The sequence below is a fragment of the Ranitomeya variabilis genome, chromosome 2, assembly GCF_051348905.1.
Source record: "Ranitomeya variabilis isolate aRanVar5 chromosome 2, aRanVar5.hap1, whole genome shotgun sequence".
NCBI lineage: Eukaryota > Metazoa > Chordata > Amphibia > Anura > Dendrobatidae > Ranitomeya > Ranitomeya variabilis.
The window spans coordinates 937,153,284-937,175,738 of record NC_135233.1 but is presented as its reverse complement, the minus strand read 5'-3'; the positions used below and the strand labels follow the sequence as shown (position 1 = coordinate 937,175,738).

The window sequence follows — 22,455 nt, the reverse complement described above, 5'->3', positions numbered from 1 at the left end:
TACTTGTCTCTGTATTTAAACTTAATATTTATTATTATTTGTTTTATAGGGGATATCTGGTTTAAAAACGCTATGCTGTACTGGGTAAGGGAATTCTGAGTTATTAGAAGAGGGTCCCAGGCTCAGAGCTCTCTTCTCTTGGCCATAGCGAAGATGGAGAGCATCTCGGTCTGGTGAACCTGTCCTGTTCTGATTCTCACTAGTGGACCTGTCTTGTTCTGATTCAGGTTTCTATAGAAATTACAGCTGATTGCTGGTGATACCTATTGGGGAATATCTTGTGATTAGCTTGATATTAGGTCACATGCATACGTTAGTATTTGGTGACATTTTTACCTCAGTATTTGTAAGCCAAAACCAAGAGTGGGTAATAAATGATCAAATGGTGATGTGTTTCTATTATAATTTTCCTCTAATTGTTCCACTCCTTGTTTTGGCTTCCAAATACAGAGGTAAAAAACCTCACCAAATACTCAATGTGTGGTGCACATGGCCTTAAAGAGACCCCTTAACGAGGGCAAGACCTTTAAAGATTTTGGAATGTGACAAACTTTTTAATAATTTGGCAAATAACATGTCAGAAAAGTATGATGGTGTTGAGACTTTTGGGACATTGGGACACCCTTTATTTCTGAGTATGAGGGCTCAGCTCCCATTTCAATCCAGGTAGGTTGATTGCATATACACAGCCACTCTACAGTGACATGAAGAAGTGAATGCTCACATCTCAGCTGCTAGAATGAATGCAAGTACATCCAAAATGAAATAAACTGCATGACCTGAAGGGCGAATTCACATGGAGTGGCCCAAGGTTTGCTTAATGCAAATTAGGGTTATTTTCAAACTCATTCTTACTACGGTAGTTGCACGTTTTTGTGGGTAAAATGTCATGATGTTGTGTTACTTGACCTCAGTTTCACAAAACCATTACTTTTTATAGTTTTTTAATCTCTCAACTTTTTTTTTCAGATTTAGTGTAATAGACTTTCAGTTTTTACAAACAATGATATTTGCCATTGAAGAAATTAACAGAAGTGACAAATTACTCCCTAACCTAACCTTGGGTTACAGAATCTATGATGCATGTTACACACACTTCCAGGCAACACGGGCAGCCATGTCTTTGGTCACTGGCCCCAACGATGAGCAATATACATGCACCAGGTTTCCTTCTGTGTCAGCGATAATTGGAGGGAGTTGGTCTACCCACTCAATTGCTGTATCAAGAGTAGTGGCACTTTATAACATTCCAATGGTATGTTTCCATTTTACCAGTTGATATTGGTTATTCTTGCTTCTGTGAACCAGAATGGTAAATTTGAGATATAAAACTATGAAATCACAGGAAAAAATAGCCCAAAAGTAAATAAGAAAACATAACAAAAAATTATAGTTTCGATGAATGTATATGATGTGAATTTAATTTAAACAAAATCTTTAACTCCTTCACACCATGCGATTTTCCATTTTTTTTTTTTCAATTTAGTTTTTCCTCCCATTTTTTCAAGAGCCATAACTTTATTTTTCAGTCTACATAACTGTATGAAGGCTTGTTTTTTATGGAACAAGATGTAGTTTTGAATGACACCATTAATATTATCATATGATGCACTGGAGAGAAGGAAAAGACTTCTAAGTACATTGAAATTGCAAAAAAAAGTGCAAATTCACAACTGATATTTGTGGTTTTTGTTTACATGTTCCCTATATGGTAAAACTGACCTGGCAGTATGATTCTACAGGACAATATGAGTATGCAGTTACCAAACATGAATAGTTTTTTATATAATTGGTGAGAAGTAATTCTGACATTCAAAAAAAAACAAAAAACTTTTGTCTCCATTTTCTGAGACCCGTAACATTTTCATTTTTCAGAATATGGGGATGTGTGTGGGCTTAATTTTTGGGCCTTGAGCAGACATTTTTAGTGATACCATTTTGTGGTAGATAGGAAGTTTTAATCACCTCTTATTGCATTTATAGTTTTGTTCCACCCACGGCTGTTAAAGGCACATGATGGCTGATTAAATCAGCCATCATCTGCCGTGAAAGATGTGGATTTGGCATGCGAGCTCGCATCAAAGTCAAGGACATGACCTTTAACGTACATGTACATCAAAAGTTATGAAGCAGTTAAGTTTCTTTGATTCCAGCAGTTGAACTAAATTCTAGTATTCCACTCCCACACTACGACCATGACGGGTGAGGATCAGTCTTACATGTATATATGTGATTATATGTCTGTTGGGACATATAGTGCCAGTTACTATACCGCCTATATACTTTAAGAACTTGATACCTCAGGTCAGATTTTTTTATATTAGTGTGGAGTTGTGGATGTGTTACCTGTGTCCTTCATTTTTGTAGTTACCCTGAAATGATTATATGCTTTTTACATTGTTGTACATGGTGACTTTAATATTTCATTTTGTTATTGAATAAATATTATATTTTTGTCATCAAAAAGACAGTAGTTTTGACTCCATTTTTCTAATTCTATGGAACAATAGGCAAGCAGCTTGGTGTTAAGGTAACAACTGTTCATACAGTTATTAGAAAATGGAAGAAACAAATCTTGCTTTTTGGGGTAAGGATGATTCTGAGAAAGGTAAGGAATCAGCCCAAAACTACAAGGGAGGACCTGTCTCAAAACATTACCGTAAAACATTACAGCGTCATGGATTAAAATCCTGCAGGGCAAGCAAGATACCCCTGCTAATGCCAGCACATATCCAGGCCCATTTGAAGTTCAACATTGGCCATCTAACTGATCCAGAGGAGACATGAGAGAAGGTCACGTGGTTCGATGAGACCAAAATAGAACTTTTTGTTATCAACTCCACTCGCCGTGTTTGGGGGAAGAAGAAGAATGAGTACAACCCCATGAAAACCATCCTACCCTTAAAGCATGATGGGGAAACATCATACTTTGGGGTAATTTTCTGCAAGGGGACAGGACGACAGCACCGTATTGAATGTAAGATGGATGGGGTCATGTATCGCAAAATTTTGGCCAACAACCTCCTTCCCTCAGTAAGAGCATTGAAGATGGGTCATGGCTGTGTCTTCTAGCATGACAATGACCTGAAACCCACACCCAGGGCAACTAAGGATTGGCTCCCTAACAAGCAATTCAAGGTCCTGGAGTGGCCTAGCCATTCTCCAGACCTGAACCCAATAGAAAATCTTTGCAGGGAGCTACAATCCAGTGACAGCCCTTAAACCTGAAAGATCTGGAGAAAGTTTGTATGGAGGAGTGGGCCACAATCCCTGCTGCAATGTCTGCAAACTTGGTCAATAACTACTCGAAACATCTGACCTCTGTAATTGCAAGCAAAGGTTTCTGTACCAAATATTAAGTTCTGTTTTTCTATTGTATCAAATACTTATTTCATGCAATAAATTGGGGGCTCTTTCCTTGGACACCTTACACGGGACATTGCACACATGGGTAAGCTCAGCCTAGGGCTTGTGGCTTAGTTACATATACATTTTTTCGGGCAGTTGCAATAGGGGTGGGTGTTGGTTATTTTGGGGCTTCCCCTCCATTTTGAGGTGAATCGGTCACTGTACCTTAGATGAGTGTCCCTCCCTCACCCTATGATATACAATTCCCTGATTGTGCATTTCACTGCTCGGTTTGATTGTATTTCCATGCTACATGGCTCTATGACTGTACCCTTGTTACTTTTATATGTGTGCATTCCCTTGCTGGTGTACCTATGAGTCATACACCTTATCCTCACATACCTGTGTTGTTTTTAGTCTTTTGTACCTTGTTAATAAAATTTCTAGTTTGCATACTACATTGATTATGCTGTGCACTTCTTCATCCTGGGGCATCATGCTCTTTGTAGTTTATTAAGTATATATGTATTTGGGAGTTTTTGCCCCCTTCTTCTTCCCTAGTGGAGTGCAATGGGCACATCCTGTAGAAGGGATTTGATTACTAATGAGTATATCCGCAAGATTGGTATTTGTTTTGGAATAAATTGCAAATACATTTTGTAAAAATCATACAATGTGAACTTCTGGATTTTTTTAAGATTCTGTCTCTTACAGTTGTGGTGTACCAACGATAAAAATTACAGACCTCTCCATTTTTTGCAGGTGGGAAAACTTGCAAAATTAGCAGTGTATCAAATAATTATTTTCCTCACTGTATAACTTTTATGTACATAACTCTGCCCACCAAACTATTCTCTAAGCAACCTGTCTGGGTGAGGAGACTTAACTGTTTCTTTTCCAAACGGTGCAACAGTCCATTTACAATCATATAAATCCTTACATAAAATAAATCATTTGCACGCAGTTTTAGTAATACACACCCTGGGGGAAAGGATAATGGGAATGCAGTATAGGTACATCGACAATACATGATCCAGCCTCCCCTAAAAGAGCAAATTTTCCCTTCTGATCCTAAATATCGATCATCTCGAATAATATTTAGAACAAGAATTTTACACATGAACATAAGTATTTATTTTCTTCTAAATAAGCATGTACGCTTTTTTTTTTTTAACCATTGACAGTTATGTGAATGTGTAAAAGCGACAAGCCCTCTAGCATCTTGATTCTACCGCATCCAAACTGGCTGTGACTTTGTCTTTGAAGCTCCATAATAAATATTTTCTATTTCATTTCCAGTCACAGCTGTTCAACTGGCAACCCTTTATATGTAATTTTTTTCAAGTAAAATGTTGCCAATTTATGACATATTTGTATTGTGCCAATTACCTTTCTTTAAATCATTCTATATATTATTTTAAGGTGTCATAACCACAGCCATGATATGGCAGTATATAAATTGTTTGGACACATAGCCTCTGATTATACATTGAGATTTAGGCCGGGGTCACACTTAACATATGGAAAATCGGTCTGAGTCTCCCTGCCGAGAGTCCCACAAGTGTTCTCCGTATGGTCATCCATGTGCAATGCGTTTGCAATGCGATGATGCGATTTTCTCACACCTATGCATCCGTATGTCATCCATATGACATGCTTATGGCTTTACATTTCTCACTGATTTTCCCCATTGAATTTAAGGGCTCAGTGGGCTGAAATGAGGAAAATGTGTGCGTATTTCTCGCAATCTACACTGATGGTCCATGTAGTGTCTGATTTTGGTCTCGCACCTATAGACTTGCATTGGCGAGACTCGGACGATATATGCGTAAAATCGTGCACACTTACTTCAGCCTGTTCACTCCTGCCCTGGTTTCTGGCTCAACTTGGTCACTTTGCAATGTGCCATCACTCGGACAACTCCACAGCTCACAGTGACATCCAAAGCCTGGTCAAGCCGTAAGTTGGGGACTGGAGTGAAGAGGCCGAAAAGGATGTGGGCGACATGAGAAGGAGAAAAGAGCAATGGAGGACTAGACAGCGGGCCTCAGTTTGGAGTGACAGGTGTGTTTCGAAGTCAGTATTATTGAGTTGAGCCCTCTATAGTTTCGTAAAATAGCTGTTATAATCTCCCTGTAGCCACCCACTTCCATTCATGGGCTGCCATGTGTGTATGCATGTTTCTATTCATAGCAAATTAGTTGTCTGAGGTAAATTTTCTCTTTACAGATAAGTTATTTTTCTACATGTGCTTGTCTGAGCAACAAATATGAACATCCTACATTTTTTCGTGCCATACCTAGCGATATATTCCAGTCCCAAGCCTTGGCACAGTTGGTAAGCTATTTCAACTGGACATGGATTGGCCTTATTCTTGAAGATAACGACTATGGCCTAAATGCTGGAAGTATATTTAAAGATGAAGCCCTAAAACTGGGCAGCTGTGTTGCATTTACTGGGATTATTTCAGCCATGGCCCCATCTAAGAAGATCCTTCAGACTTTTATAAGTGTAGTGACATATAAAGTCAAAGTTGTAATAACAATTGCAACAGAATTTATTGTAGGAATGATATTCCAAGAAGCAGTTCGTCAAAATTTATCAGGAATTCAGTGGATTGCTAGTGAAGCCTGGTCTACATCAAATGTGCTCTATAGTGAGCAAACACACCCAAATTTTCATGGAACACTTGGTTTTGCCATACGGAGAGGAGACATTAATGGGTTAAGAGATTTTTTAGCTTGCACTCATCTGTCCCAGCAGGAAAGAAACCCATTTATTGCACATTTTTGGGAAGAGACATTTAACTGCTTTCTTAATGGTTCATTTCAAAGGGGTAAAATCTCATGCACAGGTAAAGAAGATTTAAACACAACTAATAGCCTATATTTAGATGTGAAGAACCTACGTATATCATACAATGTGTATAAAGCAGTTTATGCAATCGCTCATGCTTTGCAGAATATATTAGGAAATAAGGAATTAGGAAATAATTTTGCCCTTACAGAAGAACCTTTAGAAAATATACAAAATCCATGGATGGTAAGTCATCCCATGTAAACAGTTTTTTTCTTTTCTGTACACATATTTAAAATATTTGATTTTATTGTTTACCATCTGTCCGCCTATAATATCAATTTACTTATTGTGGGGCCTTAAAATAGTTATCAAAGTAGAACTTTTTGCATCAAGGTGAGAGGATTATTTTCTCCTCTATGTTCTAATTGTAACAGTCTTATATCAAGATACTACAATGCAAATGTCATTCTAGGCAGGTAAGAACTTATGTAAGACCCCTGTATCCTAGATATGACTCCTAGCTTTAAAGGGAAACTGTCACCCCCAAAATCGATGGTGATGTAAGCTCACCGTCATCAGGGGCTTATCTTCAGCATTCTGTAATGCTGTAGATAAGCCCCCGATGTTACCTAAAAGAGGAGAAAAAGAGGTTAGATTATACTCACCCAAGGGCGGTCCCCCTGCGGTCCGGGTCCGATGGGTGTCTCAGGTCCGGTCTGGTGCCTCCTATCTTCATTCCATGACGTCCTCTTCTGGACTTCACGCCACAGCTGCAGCGCAGGCGTACTTTGTCTGCCCTGTTGAGGGCAGAGCAAAGTACTGCAGTGCGCAGGCGCCGGGGCAGGTCAGAGAGGCTCGGCGCTGGACCGGACCTGAGACACCCATCGGACCCGGAGCGCAGCGGGACCGCCCCTGGGTGAGTATAATCTAACCTCTTTTTCTCCTCTTTCAGGTTACATCGGGGGCTTATCTACAGCATTACAGAATGCTGTAGATAAGCCCCTGATGACGGTGAGCTTACCTCACCATCGATTTTGGGGGTGACAGGTTCCCTTTAAGATGGCACAGTGACTAACACAGATATTGCATACTAGACCTGAACCTAGTTCACTTGAAGTGAGGCAGGCAAGCATTAGAGATACCATAAGTTGCAGGGGTGTCCATAATGTTTTGGTCCATTATCATACTGAACTAATATGAAGGGCCGCAAAAAAATGTAAATTTGCATTGACATGAATACTTCGGCAGAACTAAATTTTGAGTATTTGAGAAGAATTTGGAAAGTTTCTGCTCCAAAAAGTTAATGTGAACACACACAAACTTACAGCTGTTGGAGATTAATATGCCCCCATGTACACAGCTATCACTTAAACCTGCAACTCCCAGTATGTCCTTAACAATGGTAAGGAGAACCTAGGAGTTGTGGTTATCAGCCATCATCAGACTGTGGACCATACTGGAACTACAGTACTGGTGAGACACAGAAAGGATCATAAATAAACATTTGCATGCAGGTAATTATACGTCACATCTTCTCTGTCTGGAGTCGTTCCCATCCCTTTTGCCTCCATGTAGTACAGACTCCGTGATGAGATTTCATGTCCACAGCTTGTCATATCATTATACTGCCCCATAAATAGAGATATCTCTCATGCTGCACCCTTGAAAATATAATTGCCTCTCACTGTGCTTCCTGTGCAAAATATCCTCCCCACACTTCCCCTCTCCATAATATTCCCCACACTGCCAGTCTCCATAATGTCCCTCCCACACACAGATTCTGTCAGTAATATTCCCCCGACAAAGCTCCTCTCCATTATATTCCCCACACTGCCAGTCTCCATAATGTCCCTCCCACACAAGCCCCCTCCATAATATTCTCCCCACACTGCTGCTCTCCATAATATTCTCCCCACACAGATTCTCTCAGTAATATTCCCCCCACAAAGCTCCTCTCCATTATATTCCCCACACTGCCAGTCTCCATAATGTCCCTCCCACACAACTCCTCTCCATAATATTCTCCCCACACTGCTGCTCTCCATAATATTCTCCTCACACAGATTCTCTCAGTAATATTCCCCCCACAAAGCTCCTCTCCATTATATTCCCCACACTGCCAGTCTCCATAGTGTCCCTCCCACACACAGATTCTCTCAGTAATATTCCCCCCACAAAGCTCCTCTCCATTATATTCCCCACACTGCCAGTCTCCATAATGTCCCTCCCACACACAGATTCTGTCAGTAATATTCCCCCCCCCAAAAAAGCTCCTCTCCATTATATTCCCCACACTGCCAGTCTCCATAATGTCCCTCCCACACAAGCCCCCTCCATAATATTCTCCCCACACTGCTGCTCTCCATAATATTCTCCCCACACAGATTCTCTCAGTAATATTCCCCCCACAAAGCTCCTCTCCATTATATTCCCCACACTGCCAGTCTCCATAATGTCCCTCCCACACAACTCCTCTCCATAATATTCTCCCCACACTGCTGCTCTCCATAATATTCTCCTCACACAGATTCTCTCAGTAATATTTCCCCCACAATGCTCCTCTCCATGATATTCCCCCACACTGCCCCTTTACATAATATTCCCCACACACAGCTCCTTTGTGTAAAATTCCCCCAGCACAGCTCCTTCCATAACATTTCCCCCACCAGCTCATTTCCATAATATTCCCCACATAACCTGCCCCTCTACATACTGTGCCTCCTTCACAATCATCTTCTCTGTTGCCCAATAATGTGGCCACATAATAACAGCAACCCCCTTCGTCCTACAATGGGATATTTAATCTTCGGGTTCTTCAGGAGTGCTTAATGTTTCCAGTCGCATCCTTGCCTCCTATGCAGCAGTGTGATGTGGCCACAGAGTGGGCTCAGGGCCGGGCTGACGAGCGCTGCTCTGCCCCAGTCCCAGTACTGAGATGATTAACTGTATTCGCATCTGAAAGCTGAGCATTCAATTGAAAATAGGGAGATGAGAATAGGAGTCTTCCAGTTCTCCACAGCCCATAAAACATCCTTTGGTGGGCTGCATGTGGCTCGCAGACATCATGTTGTGCAGGCCTGAACTATCGTATGAGGCTGTATCGGGTAGCTAACAATGCTGTTGCATGAATCTTGGTAATTACACTTCCACACTGGGGGACTGATCTTGGCGATTATGCAATAAAAAACAGCGTCTTATCTTAGTACACATGCTGCAAAATTGTGGCGTGGGCTCCCGCGCAATTTTCTCCGCCAGAATGGTAAAGCCAGTGACTGAGGGCAGATATTAATAGCCAGGAGAGGGTCCATGGTTATTGGCCCCCCCTGGCTAAAAACATCTGCCCCCAGCCACCCCAGAAAAGGCACATCTGGAAGATGCGCCTATTCTGGCACTTGGCCACTCTCTTCCCACTCCCCTGTAGCGGTGGGATATGGGGTAATGAAGGGTTAATGCCACCTTGCTATTGGAAGGTGACATTAAGCCAGATTAATAATGGAGAGGCGTCAATTATGACACCTATCCATTATTAATCCAATTGTTGGAAAGGGTTAAAAAAAACACACACACATGATTTAAAAGTATTTTAATGAAATAAACACAGCAGTTGTTGTAATAATTTATTGTTCTCTCAATCCATCAGTAACACCCTCGCTTGGAAAAATAATAAACGCACAAGATACATACCTTCTGGTGAACCGTCTCGTCCCACGAAGTAATCCATCTGAAGGGGTTAACTAATATTACAGGCAGGAGCCCTGCTAAATGCAGCTGTGCTCCGTGCCTGTAATCCCCCGGGTGCTGAAAGGAAAGCAGTGATCTATACTTACATTGAGTCGCGGTGATGCGCCCCTGCTGGATGTTCTCATGAACTGCAGCCTGGGAACTTTTTCCCACGCTCCAGGTCATATGAGGACATCCACCAGGGGGCGCATCACCGCGACTGAAGGAAATGTAGGTCAATGACCTACATTTCATTTATTCGCCGGGGATTACAGGCATGGAGCACAGCTGCATTTAGCAGGGCTCGTGCCTGTAATATTAGTTAACCCCTTCAGATGGATTACTTCGTGGGACGACACGGTTCACCAGAAGGTATGTATCTTGTGCGTTTATTATTTTTTCCAAGCGAGGGTGTTCCTGATGGATTGAGAGAACAATAAATTATTACAACAACCGCTGTGTTTATTTCATTAAAATACTTTGAAATCATGTGTGTGTGTGTTTTAACCCTTTCCAACAATTGGATTAATAATGGATAGGTGACATAATTGACGCCTCTCCATTATTAATCTGGCTTAATGTCACCTTCCAATAGCAAGGTGGCATTAACCCTTCATTACCCCATATCCCACCGCTACAGGGAGTGGGAAGAGAGTGGCCAAGTGCCAGAATAGGCGCATCTTCCAGATGTGCCTTTTCTGGGGTGGCTGGGGGCAGATGTTTGTAGCCACGGGGGGGCCAATAACCATGGACCCTCTCCTGGCTATTAATATCTGCCCTCAGTCACTGGCTTTACCATTCTGGCGGAGAAAATTGCGCGGGAGCCCACGCCAATTTTTTCCGCCATTTAACCCTTTATTTCAGCAGCTACAGCGCTGAAATTTTGCACATACCCACTACTAACATTAGTAGTGTGGAATATGCAAAAAAAGGGGATATGAGATGGTTTACTGTATGTAATCATGTCTCATATCCTGTCGGGTTTGTGCAGGAGAAATGAGAAGCCGGCAATTGAATTACCGGCTTTTAACACATATCGCGCTGAATGAAATCTAAATACAGAATATATATATATATGTGTCTCAATGACATATATATATATATATATATATACTGTATATATGTTTTCCCGAACATTTGAGCACATAAATCCATTAGATGTCGGTTTTGCAAGCCTGCGCGAAAATCTCGCAGTACGGATGCCATACGGATTACATACGGAGGATGCCATGCGCAAAATACGCTGACACACCCTGACTACGGATCAATATTTTGGGAACATTTCTCTGTATTACGGCCGTAGTACGGACGTATAATACATGGCGTATTGTCTTACGCCCAGTGTGAGGCCGGCCTAAGCCTCACACAAACATTTTTGTTGTATTTGCAAGCGCTGAGTTCAGGCTGCTAAACGAGCACGATCGACAATATTGAATATTGAAGTCATTTGACGCTTGTTTAGCGGCCTCTTTAGGGTAGGTGCACACATTCAGTAATTGGCAGCGCTTTGGATGCAGCACATGTCCATTGCCGACTATTGAACGCAGGTGAATCCGCATGTGTTCATTGAACCGTGTGGATTCACTGCGTCCAATACATTATACGGGTGAAATTTAAATAAAAATAAATTGACATGCTGCGGTCTGGAAAGACGTGCCGCATATCTGTATCTGCGGATGAACTGCGGGCATCTGTACATGCATAGTGGACATTCCTTGAAATCCCATCCACTATGCTGTAACATATGGATGCTGCACAAGTACACAATGTCCAACCCCCACATCATATATTGACCGTGTGCACCTACCCTTACTCCGGCTGAGGAAGAATGATTGGTACAGATAGTCCTCAATACAGTATAATGCAGGTCCCATATAGTACATATAGTAAAATGCACTACCCATGGTGCTTGGTAGAGTATAATGGGAGGATGAAAACTTGAAGGCCCCTCAGAATATTCTGCAGCCCCTCTAATAGATTATACTGCAGCCCCCACATAGAGTATACTGCAGCCTCCTCATAGAGTATAATGCAGCCCCCTCAGATTGTAATGCAGCACCCTCAGAGTATATTGCAACCCCACACACACAGTATAATGCAGTCCCCACCCCCACAAACACACAGTATAGTGCAGCCCCCTTCACACGCACAGTATAATGGAGCTCGCTAAGATTATAATGCAGCCCCCCACACACATTATAATGCAGCCCCCCGGGGTATAATGCAGCCCCACACACAGTATAATGCAGGCCCCACCCCCACACAGTATAATTCAGCCCCCCCACGAAAACACATAGTATAGTGCAGCTCCCACACACAGTATAAAGCAGCCCTCTTCACACACAGTATAATGCAACCCCCCACACACAGTATAATTCATCCCCCAGAGCATAAAGCAGCTCCCTCAGAGTATAAAACAGCCCCCTCAGAGTATAATGCTGTCCTACACAGTATAATGAAGCCCGCCACAAACACACGCAGTATAGTGCAGCCCTCACACACACAGTATAATGCAGCCCACCCACACAGTATAATGCAGCTCACTAAGATTATAATGCAGCCCCACACTCACACAGTAGAATGCAGCCCCCCAGAGTATAAAGCAGCCCCCTCAGAGTATAATGCAGCCCTACACATAGTGTAATGCAGCCCCCACAAACACACACAGTATAGTGCAGCCACCCACACACAGTATAGTGCAGCCTGCACACACACTGCAGCCCCACACACAGTACAATGCAGCCCCCCACATGCACAGTATAGTGCAACCCTCCACACAGTATAGTGCAGTCCCCCATGCACAGTATAGAGCAGTACCCCCACACACACTATCGTGCAGCACACACACTATAATGTAGTCAGGCACACACTATAATGCAGACACACACAATACTTACTGTCATGATCTGTACTTTTGCCCTGTCCTGTATTTGAATCATATGTATTTTCTTGTGCTTTGAGTCAATCTGTAACAAAATGTCTCCTTCCCCCAATACTTGCAGCCCTAAGCTATAATGTAATTAAGCTTTGTCAACATCACTAGGAAGGAATAGCCATTGTTCCTCACAGCAGGTGGCTAGTCAAATGTACATATTACTTAGACTATGTGGAGCTGACCAAAATAGAATCTTCTGGTGAACTCAACCATTGAACAGAAGATGTGACCCCTACCCCCTTCATGGGCGGATCCCAGGAGCTCAGACAATCCATTCTTATGTTGAGATCAGATGTGAGTTGATGCTGGAAGGAGAAGGAGTGGGGATTCTTAGCTGAGGCAAGACCCTACGTTCATCTGTGACTGCGGAAGCGAGACTTGAGCTGAGGCCATATCTCGTCATTCGTGAGATTGTTTGGGATCTCTTGGACTCGTGTGGACTATAATTTTGTTAGCTGGCACAAGGATTATCGGGAGGTGCCCCGAACCTGTTCCGTTGGACTAATTGTGGACTCTGTAGATCTACCTGCCTGTGTTGTTCCAGCGTTCTTGATAATAAATCTGTGGAATCATCCCTTGGCCTGTTGTCCCTTCTTGCTCTGCCGTACACCCCGTCACAAACTGGTGGCAAGCAGCGGGATCAGAGCAGAAGGAATGGAGGACAATGGCCCAACGTCTGGAACCAGCACCGCAGAGTACAAGAACTGGACTTTGGGGAGCCTACAATCAAAGGCCCGTGATGTAGGAGTCCGTTTTAAAGGACTCTCCAAGGAGCAGCTAATTGAGGCTTTGGAAGGAGTTCGCCTGCAAGATGACGCTGAGGAGGGATCCTCACAGCAAATGGAGGAAAGACTGCAGCCGGAGGTAAATACCCACAAAAGTCAGTGGGTTGTATGGTACGAGGAGGAGCTGGCATTGCTGGGAGAGGAGCTCACCATCGCCGATAAGAAGGAGGCCATTCACAGAGCTCAGGAGAGGCAGAGGGAGGCCATTCACAGAGCCGAGGAGAGAGAGAGGGAGGCCATTCACAGAGCCGAGGAGAGAGAGAGGGAGGCCATTCACAGAGCCGAGGACAGAGCTCAGGAGATGGCATTGCTGGAGAGGCAGATCGCTTTGGAAGCAGCTAGAAGCTCCAGACAGACTGTAACCCCAGCACCCACCATGAGGGAACTCCCCAGAGTGTCCCGCAAAGACTTCAAGCCGTTTAATGAGGCTTCAGGTGACATTGAGGATTTCTTCCAGGACTTTGAGCATCAGTGTCGATTAATGGAAGTCCCGGACAGGGAGCGAGTCCGACATCTGGTGGGGCTCTTAGAGGGTGGAGCTGCCGCAGCCTATAGAGCTATGGGCCCTCGAGAGAACTGTGAGTATGCGGAGATTAAACTGACTATTCTTGAACATTATGCTGTGACGCCAGACACTTACAGGACTCAGTTCCGTACTTTAGCCTGCAATGAGGAAGTGTCTTTCAAGATGTATGCCCACAGACTCAAACAAATATGTAATCACTGGCTGGAAGCAGAGGAGGCCTTAACCTGGGAGACCTTTCTCCAGGTTATCCTAAAAGAGCAGTTTTACTTCCAGTGCCCTGCTGAGATCCGGGAATGGGTGCGTGAGAGAAGACCAGCGACAGTGGAAGAAGCTGCATCTCTCGCTGATGAGGCTCTCACCATCAAGCCTCAGTGGAGGGTTCTGTTAGAGGATCAAGAGACACCTACCAGCTCCACAACATCGGTGGCCCCCAGTTCTTCTGTCCCCATTGTTCCCCGTTCCTCTAAGCCACCACCTCATGCTGATACCCGTGTAAATGTGCCTCCAGTTGCTTCTACTGCATTTTCTGGAATACGACGAGGAGAGGAAGTAGCAGAGCGCAGGTGTTATGGTTGTGGGCATCCGGGGCATCTGCAGGCCTCATGCCCAGCCAGCCCATGGAGGAGTCGTCCTCAAACCCCTACCACACCTTCAGGTGGGAGCCGGCCTCCAGGTTCCCTTACCCCTCGCCCAAGAGGACGCCTTGGATGGAGTGAGACCCAGCACAGATGCTATCGATGTGGGCAGCCGGGGCATCTGCAAGCCTCCTGCCCAGCTGTTCAAATGAGGATTGATCCTGTACCCAGTCGTATTATTAATTATGTACAGCCAAGTGCCATGGAGGAAGACGTGTCACCACTACGTGAGGACTGGCCTAGTGCCTCACCCACCCATGTTGCACCCCTAGGAGTTTATGGGGTGCGACCTGCAGCTATGATGACGTCTGCTCATCGAAGTAAGCACTTGCAGGAGGTCGTGCTGGATGGACAGAGACTTATTGGATTTTGTGACTCGGGGGCTTTCCTCACACTGGCTGATCCCCGAGTGGTTCGGCCTGAGGCAATCCATAGAGGACCTGGGATTGTTATTGAACTGGCTGGTGGACATTGGAGGACTATTCCCACAACCACTGTGGATCTGAACTTTGGTTTTGGGGTCAGGCGATGTTTGGTTGGGGTGATGGGAGGTCTGCCTGCAGATGTTCTCCTGGGCAATGATGTGGGAGAGCTACAATGCCAATTCGTGGCTGCATGAAGCCACATGTAAGTTACGCTCTGCCTGTGTGTACTTAACCAGCGACCTGTAGAGGTCCCTAGCACATACACAAATTGGGAGGGGAAGGGATTGTCATGATCTGTACTTTTGCCCTGTCCTGTATTTGAATCATATGTATTTTCTTGTGCTTTGAGTCAATCTGTAACAAAATGTCTCCTTCCCCCAATACTTGCAGCCCTAAGCTATAATGTAATTAAGCTTTGTCAACATCACTAGGAAGGAATAGCCATTGTTCCTCACAGCAGGTGGCTAGTCAAATGTACATATTACTTAGACTATGTGGAGCTGACCAAAATAGAATCTTCTGGTGAACTCAACCATTGAACAGAAGATGTGACCCCTACCCCCTTCATGGGCGGATCCCAGGAGCTCAGACAATCCATTCTTATGTTGAGATCAGATGTGAGTTGATGCTGGAAGGAGAAGGAGTGGGGATTCTTAGCTGAGGCAAGACCCTACGTTCATCTGTGACTGCGGAAGCGAGACTTGAGCTGAGGCCATATCTCGTCATTCGTGAGATTGTTTGGGATCTCTTGGACTCGTGTGGACTATAATTTTGTTAGCTGGCACAAGGATTATCGGGAGGTGCCCCGAACCTGTTCCGTTGGACTAATTGTGGACTCTGTAGATCTACCTGCCTGTGTTGTTCCAGCGTTCTTGATAATAAATCTGTGGAATCATCCCTTGGCCTGTTGTCCCTTCTTGCTCTGCCGTACACCCCGTCACACTTACCTCTCCTCCTCATTCCCCAGTTGCTCTCACGTCTGCAGAGCATCTCATCGTCTCATCAGCTCCACTGCTGAAACATGCTGAGTCACAGGCAGAGACAGAGAGGGAGTAATGCGAGAGGGAGCCTCACATGAGGCTCTCTCCTTCATCACTGCTTTCAAGTTTATCGGCATCTATGATGCCGATAAGTTGAATGCGCGATGTGGGGAGGGGGCGGCACCAGACCCCTCTTACTCAGGGGTCCTATAGCATCCACTGGCTGGGGGCCCCTGGATGAGCGGGGGCCCTAGGTGGCTGCCTGGTCTGCCTGCCCCTAATGCCAACACTGAACGCTACTTAATGTTTTTTGCCATTCACATTTACTTTTTTTGCTTCTTCATTGTGGTGCTAAATTTGCACAAATTAAATAATTTTGCAAATGTTTGAGAGTGCGGCTGATTTAACTCTTATATATGGAATCTTGGACATGTCCAGTTCAGCTCCTCCTCTTTACCAGTTGTGTGCGCTTCCTTTTTACTCTTCAACCTACTGAACTAGTCATCAGAGTCTCATGGTCCCTTATTGCCCTTTCAACATATGTTTTCTCGAAAATGCTTACATGACAGCAATAATACAACCAATGTCTATATCATGCTGCCCGTGGTTTGAGCAGCACGAGTAGCATTGACAGGAAATTTATTTTTGGCCCATGTGGTCTCTGTGTGGAAAATGGACAGCACAAGGACCCAATATTAGCCTGTGTTCTAGTTAATATGGGCTGTTTTTCACATCGACCTCAGATTTACAGACCTGACTAGGGCGTGTAAATTAGCAGAACAACACCAGCTATATAGACAGACATAGTTTGCGAATATCACTGGTCCAATAAATTATACACCAAAAAAAAACATATTAAGTGGTAGCCAAGATAGAAAATAAAATAATTTTTTTACTCGAAAACACAAAAGTATAAAAAAGGTATAAAACTGAGAATAACCACAGATAAGACACATGGAACACTCGGACCCAAAAAATTATTCTGTGTAGCTAAACAACACAGGATGAGTGGGTATGAGCAAAGTTTTATAGTGCCATAGAAAAATATATCCATAGCATTTAATAATAATAATGTGCCAATGTGTATACCAATTAAGTAAAGATCATACCATAAGCAAGAGCCCATACCTCAAGTAGCCACAGGTCCGAGCGTCTACCACACCCAACGTACGTTTCGCATATAGATGCTTCGTCCAAGATTATGATATGATCTTTACTTAATTGATATACGCATTGGCACATATATATGGCTTATGGAGGCATAGGTACTCTTTCATTAATGTTTACATAAATCACTGTATATATTGGCAATAATTACCTGCATTATGTCTGTACTTTATATTCTCACTAGATGGTAGCACGATTCTAACGCATCGGGTGTTCTAGAATATGTATGTAGTTTATTTATGAAGATTTTAGAATAATACATTGAATACACAGGATTCGCCTGTCGTTGATTGTTCGCGGCCGGCCATGTAGTATATAATAGCCCACGTAGTAAATAGCACAGCCACGTAGTATATTGCACAGCCATGTAGTATATTGCACAGCCACGTAGTATATAGCACAGCCACGTAGTATATAGCACAGCCCACAGAGTATATAGCACAGCCCACGGAGTATATAGCACAGCCACTGAGTATATAGCACAGCCCACAGAGTGTATAACAGCCCACATAGCATATAACACAGCCACGTAGTTTATAACAGCTCACGTAGCATATAACACAGCTCACGTAGTATATAACAGCTCACGTAGCATATAACACAGCTCACGTAGTATATAACAGCCCACGCATGCAGTATATAACACAGCCCACATAGTGTATAACACAGGCCACATAGTGTATAACACAGCCCACGTAGTGTATAACACAGTCCACGTAGTGTATAACACAGGCCACATAGTGTATAACACAGGCCACGTAGTATATTTCACAGCCCGCGTAGCATATAGCACAGCCCACGCAGTATATTGCACAGCCCACATAGTACATTGCACAGCCCACGTAGTATATTGCACAGCCCACGTAGTATATAGCACAGCCCACGTAGTATATTGCACAGCCCACGTAGTATATTGCACAGCCCACATAGTATATAGCACAGCCCATGTAGTATATAGCACAGCCCACGGAGTATATAGCACAGCCAACATAGTATATTGCACAGCCCACGTAGTACATTGCACAGCCCACGTAGTATATTGCTGTTTTTCAACGCATCCGCTGCCCCATTGTGAGGTGTGGGGAGGTGGGGGCGGAGTTCCGGCCACGCATGCGCGGTCGGAAATGCTGCAGACGACGCACCAAAAAACGTTACATGTAACGTTTTTTGGTGGCGACGGTCTGACGCAACACGACGCAACCGTCGCACGACGGTTGCGACGTGTGGCAATGCGTCACACTGCGTCGTTAATAAAAGTCTATGGAGAAAAAACGCATCCTGCAAGCACTTTTGCAGGATGCGTTTTTTTCTCCAAAACGACACATAGCGACGTGCAGTGCACGACGCTAGTGTGAAAGTAGCCTTAGCTACACAGAATAATTTTTTTGGTCCGAGTGTTCCATCTCTCTGTCTTATCTGTGATTATTCTCCATTTTAAACCTTTTTTATATTTTTGTGTTTTCTAATTAATATTTTATTTTCTATCTTGGCTGTTAATTAATTGGACCAAGAAGAAACAAAAACACGTATAATATGAATCCTAAAAAACTCTAAAGTAGCAAATTAATTATACACTGAAAAAACACATTAAGTGTTTTTTTCAGTGTATAATTAATTTGATACTTTAGAGTATTTTAGGATTCATACTATAGGTTTTTTTTTCTTCTTGGTCCAATTAATTAATAGATCATGTACATGTAGCCGTAGAGGGAGTCATTTTGATGGATATAAAACAAAGTTGGTCCCTGCATAATCCAATCTCTGATCTGGGGAGATTTTATTTTAAGAATTGTACCTTGTGTGGGAGGGATTTCTCATAGTTTGAAGAAATACTTTAATTTAATTCTTCTGTTAATTCTTAGCTTCTGAAATACCTGAAACATGTTAATTTTACTATGGATGCTGGTGACCAAATAAGCTTTGATGAAAATGGGGATCCTTACCCAACATATGATTTAGTGAACTGGCAAAGAAGGGACAACGCATCCAGTGTCTTCGCTCATGTAGGAGAATTTATTGGAAATGAAAACTTGAGGCTGAAGAAAAACACCATAGTTTGGCAGGGAGACAGTATAGAGGTAAATACATGTAAGTGTGATTCTTATTTGAATTTTTTTTACGCTAATTAAATCCCTATTATACATAAAGATTTAAAATGAAAAGAAAAAAAGGGTTTGGTACCGTGTTAGTCAGTTGAAAGAAGAATGCTGGGTACTGAGCTGCACAGGAAACTTGTTGGACGGTTCTCGGTGGCTTGTCCCTGCCTACTGCCCTGGAGTGATAGGTCTGCCTATAGATCGAGCAGCTTGTATCAGCAGACAAGGTCATGTTTAAGTTATACGTTCATCATTATAAATTTCTTGTATTTATCATACCTTTTAATGGCTACCAAAAATAAATGATGTTGTAAAGCAAGCTTTCAAGACTTCTTAGGTCTCTCCAACAGGCATGGTATAGCAAAGTTTCTGAAGAAACTCAAATATATCTACATTATTTGGCAATAGAGGAGGAATTTCTGCACAACCATCCATAGATAGCATACAAAAGTTGTTTTATTTAAGATCCATTAAAAAAAATGAAGAAAAACACCTACAGGGGAACATAGAAGTGAATACGTTTCAAGCAATCCAACCGCCCTCATTCATAGCAAGTTGGATCAGTACATGATGCAGTGGCTGGCAGCCTCATGGCATTCTACGCTGTTGGCAGGTGAGTCAGAGCTTTAAAGTCCTGTGTGGTGTGTACCCATGTGCCCCTTGCTACGCCTCTCCGGTCCCAGTAGCTTTCCACATAGGGGCAGCACTGAGGTTGGGGGTTTGGTGGGGTTTGGGGTTTGTGTGCATGCTGCACACACTTAGGGCCAAAGAGTAGGAATGATGACAGCAATGCAAAAACTAAGAAAGCGCGTGGAGGCAGAGGGGTCCATGACCTGGTGCTGAGGTAGGGAGCTTCTTATATATGTGACTATGAATGTGTGTATATATACTGTATGTGTATGTATACTGTATTTGTATATTTAAAATGTGTGTATAATGTATATCTATGTATACTACATTTGTGTGCAGAAATGCACTAAAAAATACATGTAATCGTGTGCACTAAAAATATGCACTTGTAATAAATAAATGAATAAATGCACTAAAACACATGATTTTGTCAATAAACTGTTATCAAAGCTAAGTCACAGGATGTAACAAAACCAAAGCAGTTTTATTTAATACATGACATACTGTAGTGCTATTGCCCACACCCCTGCATGGTGTCCCCTTCATCCCCCATGCAGAACCTCCAGCTTACTCACTGCCCTGGCCATCAGCGTGGTCCCCGGCGTGCTTCCTGCTTTCTGCTCTGTGTGCGCGTGTACTTGCCTGTTCTTAAAGGGGCAGCACGCATATAGTAGATGCCGTCAGCTTGTAGCTGAGAGGCATTTAATATATTGTGAGCACTTGCAAAATGGCTCCCAGCCAATTGCTGGGAGTCATCATATATAAAAGACTCCCTCTCCGTTAGGGATTCGCCAAGGAACAAGTTGAGTCATTAGGTAATTGGTGTTTTACCAGTGCAGTTGTGAGGTCACCTGGTCCCAGTGCGGCAAATGTCCTGAACCCGTATCCCTTGTTCCGCTGCTGCCAGTAAAGTTCCCAAAGTCCCCTGGTCCCAGTGTGACCAGTGCCTGAATATTGTCCCCTGGTTCCGGTGTTGTCTGATGTTATCCCCTGTTCCTGGTGCGGCCAGTCCTGAATCCGAAGTCCCCTGGTCCCGATGCAGCCAGTACCTGAACACTGTCTCCTGGTCCATATGTGGCCAGACCCTGAGCCAGTATCCCAGATCGGTGTGTCTGAACATTGCCCTAACCCTAATCAGTGTTAGTATACCTGACCCCTGGGGTCAGCAGCTGCAGTATCGGGCGACTACATGCAGCCCAGTCTGTCTCCACCATCAGGAGCACAAGTGAACACCAGGTAGCCGCCTAGCTAAGCCCCTTTCCCAGGCAGACCCAGCCTTGTGACACAGTTGTTCCACACATCCACGTGCGCCATCATTGGGTGTAACACATGCCAAAAGGAAAAAAAACCTCAGCAGAAAAAAAAACACGGTAAAAAAACATATGAAAAATGCATAGAAAAAACACAAGTAACCTAAATTAGCTATCTGGTGCACAAATGCTGAAAACAATCTGCAACATCAATAATGCACTAAATACTCATTGTGGAAACGTAGCCTAATGCTTCTAAAAAAAATTACCCACAACCTTGCAAATAGTCTTATTACAAGTATCCAACCACGTGTATATAAGTTTGCATATAAGAGCACTGAGTCAATGCTACATCATCTTAAAATCAAGCACAAAGTTTTATTTGAAAAAAATATACACATTTAAAATTCATAGAAAAACATGTGGAAAATAGGCAAAAAGTAAAGATGAGGGCAGGATAGTGACAATTAACTCAGAGATAAAGCGGCAGTAACACAAGTTGAAAAGCACAAAGGGTATGAAAAAAGTACCTCTATAGTTTACAACTAGTGATGAGCGAATATACTCGTTACTCGAGATTTCCCGAGCACGCTCGGGTGTCCTCAGTGTATTTTTTAGTGCTCGGAGATTTTGTTTTCATCGCCTCAGCTGAATGATTTACATCTGTTAGCCAGGCTAAGTACATGTGGGGGTTGCCTGGTTGCTAGGGAATCCCCACATCTATATATATAATTGTCTAAGGGGTACTTCCATCTTTCTGTCCTCAACTTCCGTCACGGAAATCCCGCGTTGCTGATTGGTCTCGGCAGCTGCCACCACCAATCAGCGACGAGCACAGTCCCTCCCCTACTCCCCTGCAGTCAGTGCCCGGCGCCCGCTCCATAATCCCCTCCAGTCACCGCTCACACAGGGTTAATGGCAGCGGTAACGGGCCGCGGTGTAACGCACTCCGTTACCGCTGCTATTAACCCTGTGTGTCCTCAACTATTTACTATTGATGCTGCCTATGCGTCATCAATAGTAAAAATATGTCATGTTAAAAATAATAAAAAAACCAAAAACCTGCTATACTCACCATCCGCCGCCTTTCCCGCTCCTCGCGACGCTCTGGTGACTGCTGCATGCAAGCGGCAGGTTCCGGTGGCAAGGATGGTATGCG

General features: G+C 43.5%; 1 protein-coding gene across 1 annotated transcript in view; it reads left to right on the top strand.

The window, feature by feature from the left end:
- Positions 1-574: 574 nt before the first annotated feature.
- LOC143804006 (extracellular calcium-sensing receptor-like) overlaps positions 575-22,455 on the top strand; it is a 67,494-nt gene continuing 45,613 nt past the window's right edge. Inside the window, exons 1-4 of the mRNA XM_077281752.1 lie at positions 575-666; positions 970-1,255; positions 5,578-6,390; positions 19,183-19,398. Of these exons, the coding sequence (XP_077137867.1) occupies positions 575-666; positions 970-1,255; positions 5,578-6,390; positions 19,183-19,398 (1,407 nt within the window). The remainder of the gene's footprint in view (positions 667-969; positions 1,256-5,577; positions 6,391-19,182; positions 19,399-22,455) is intronic.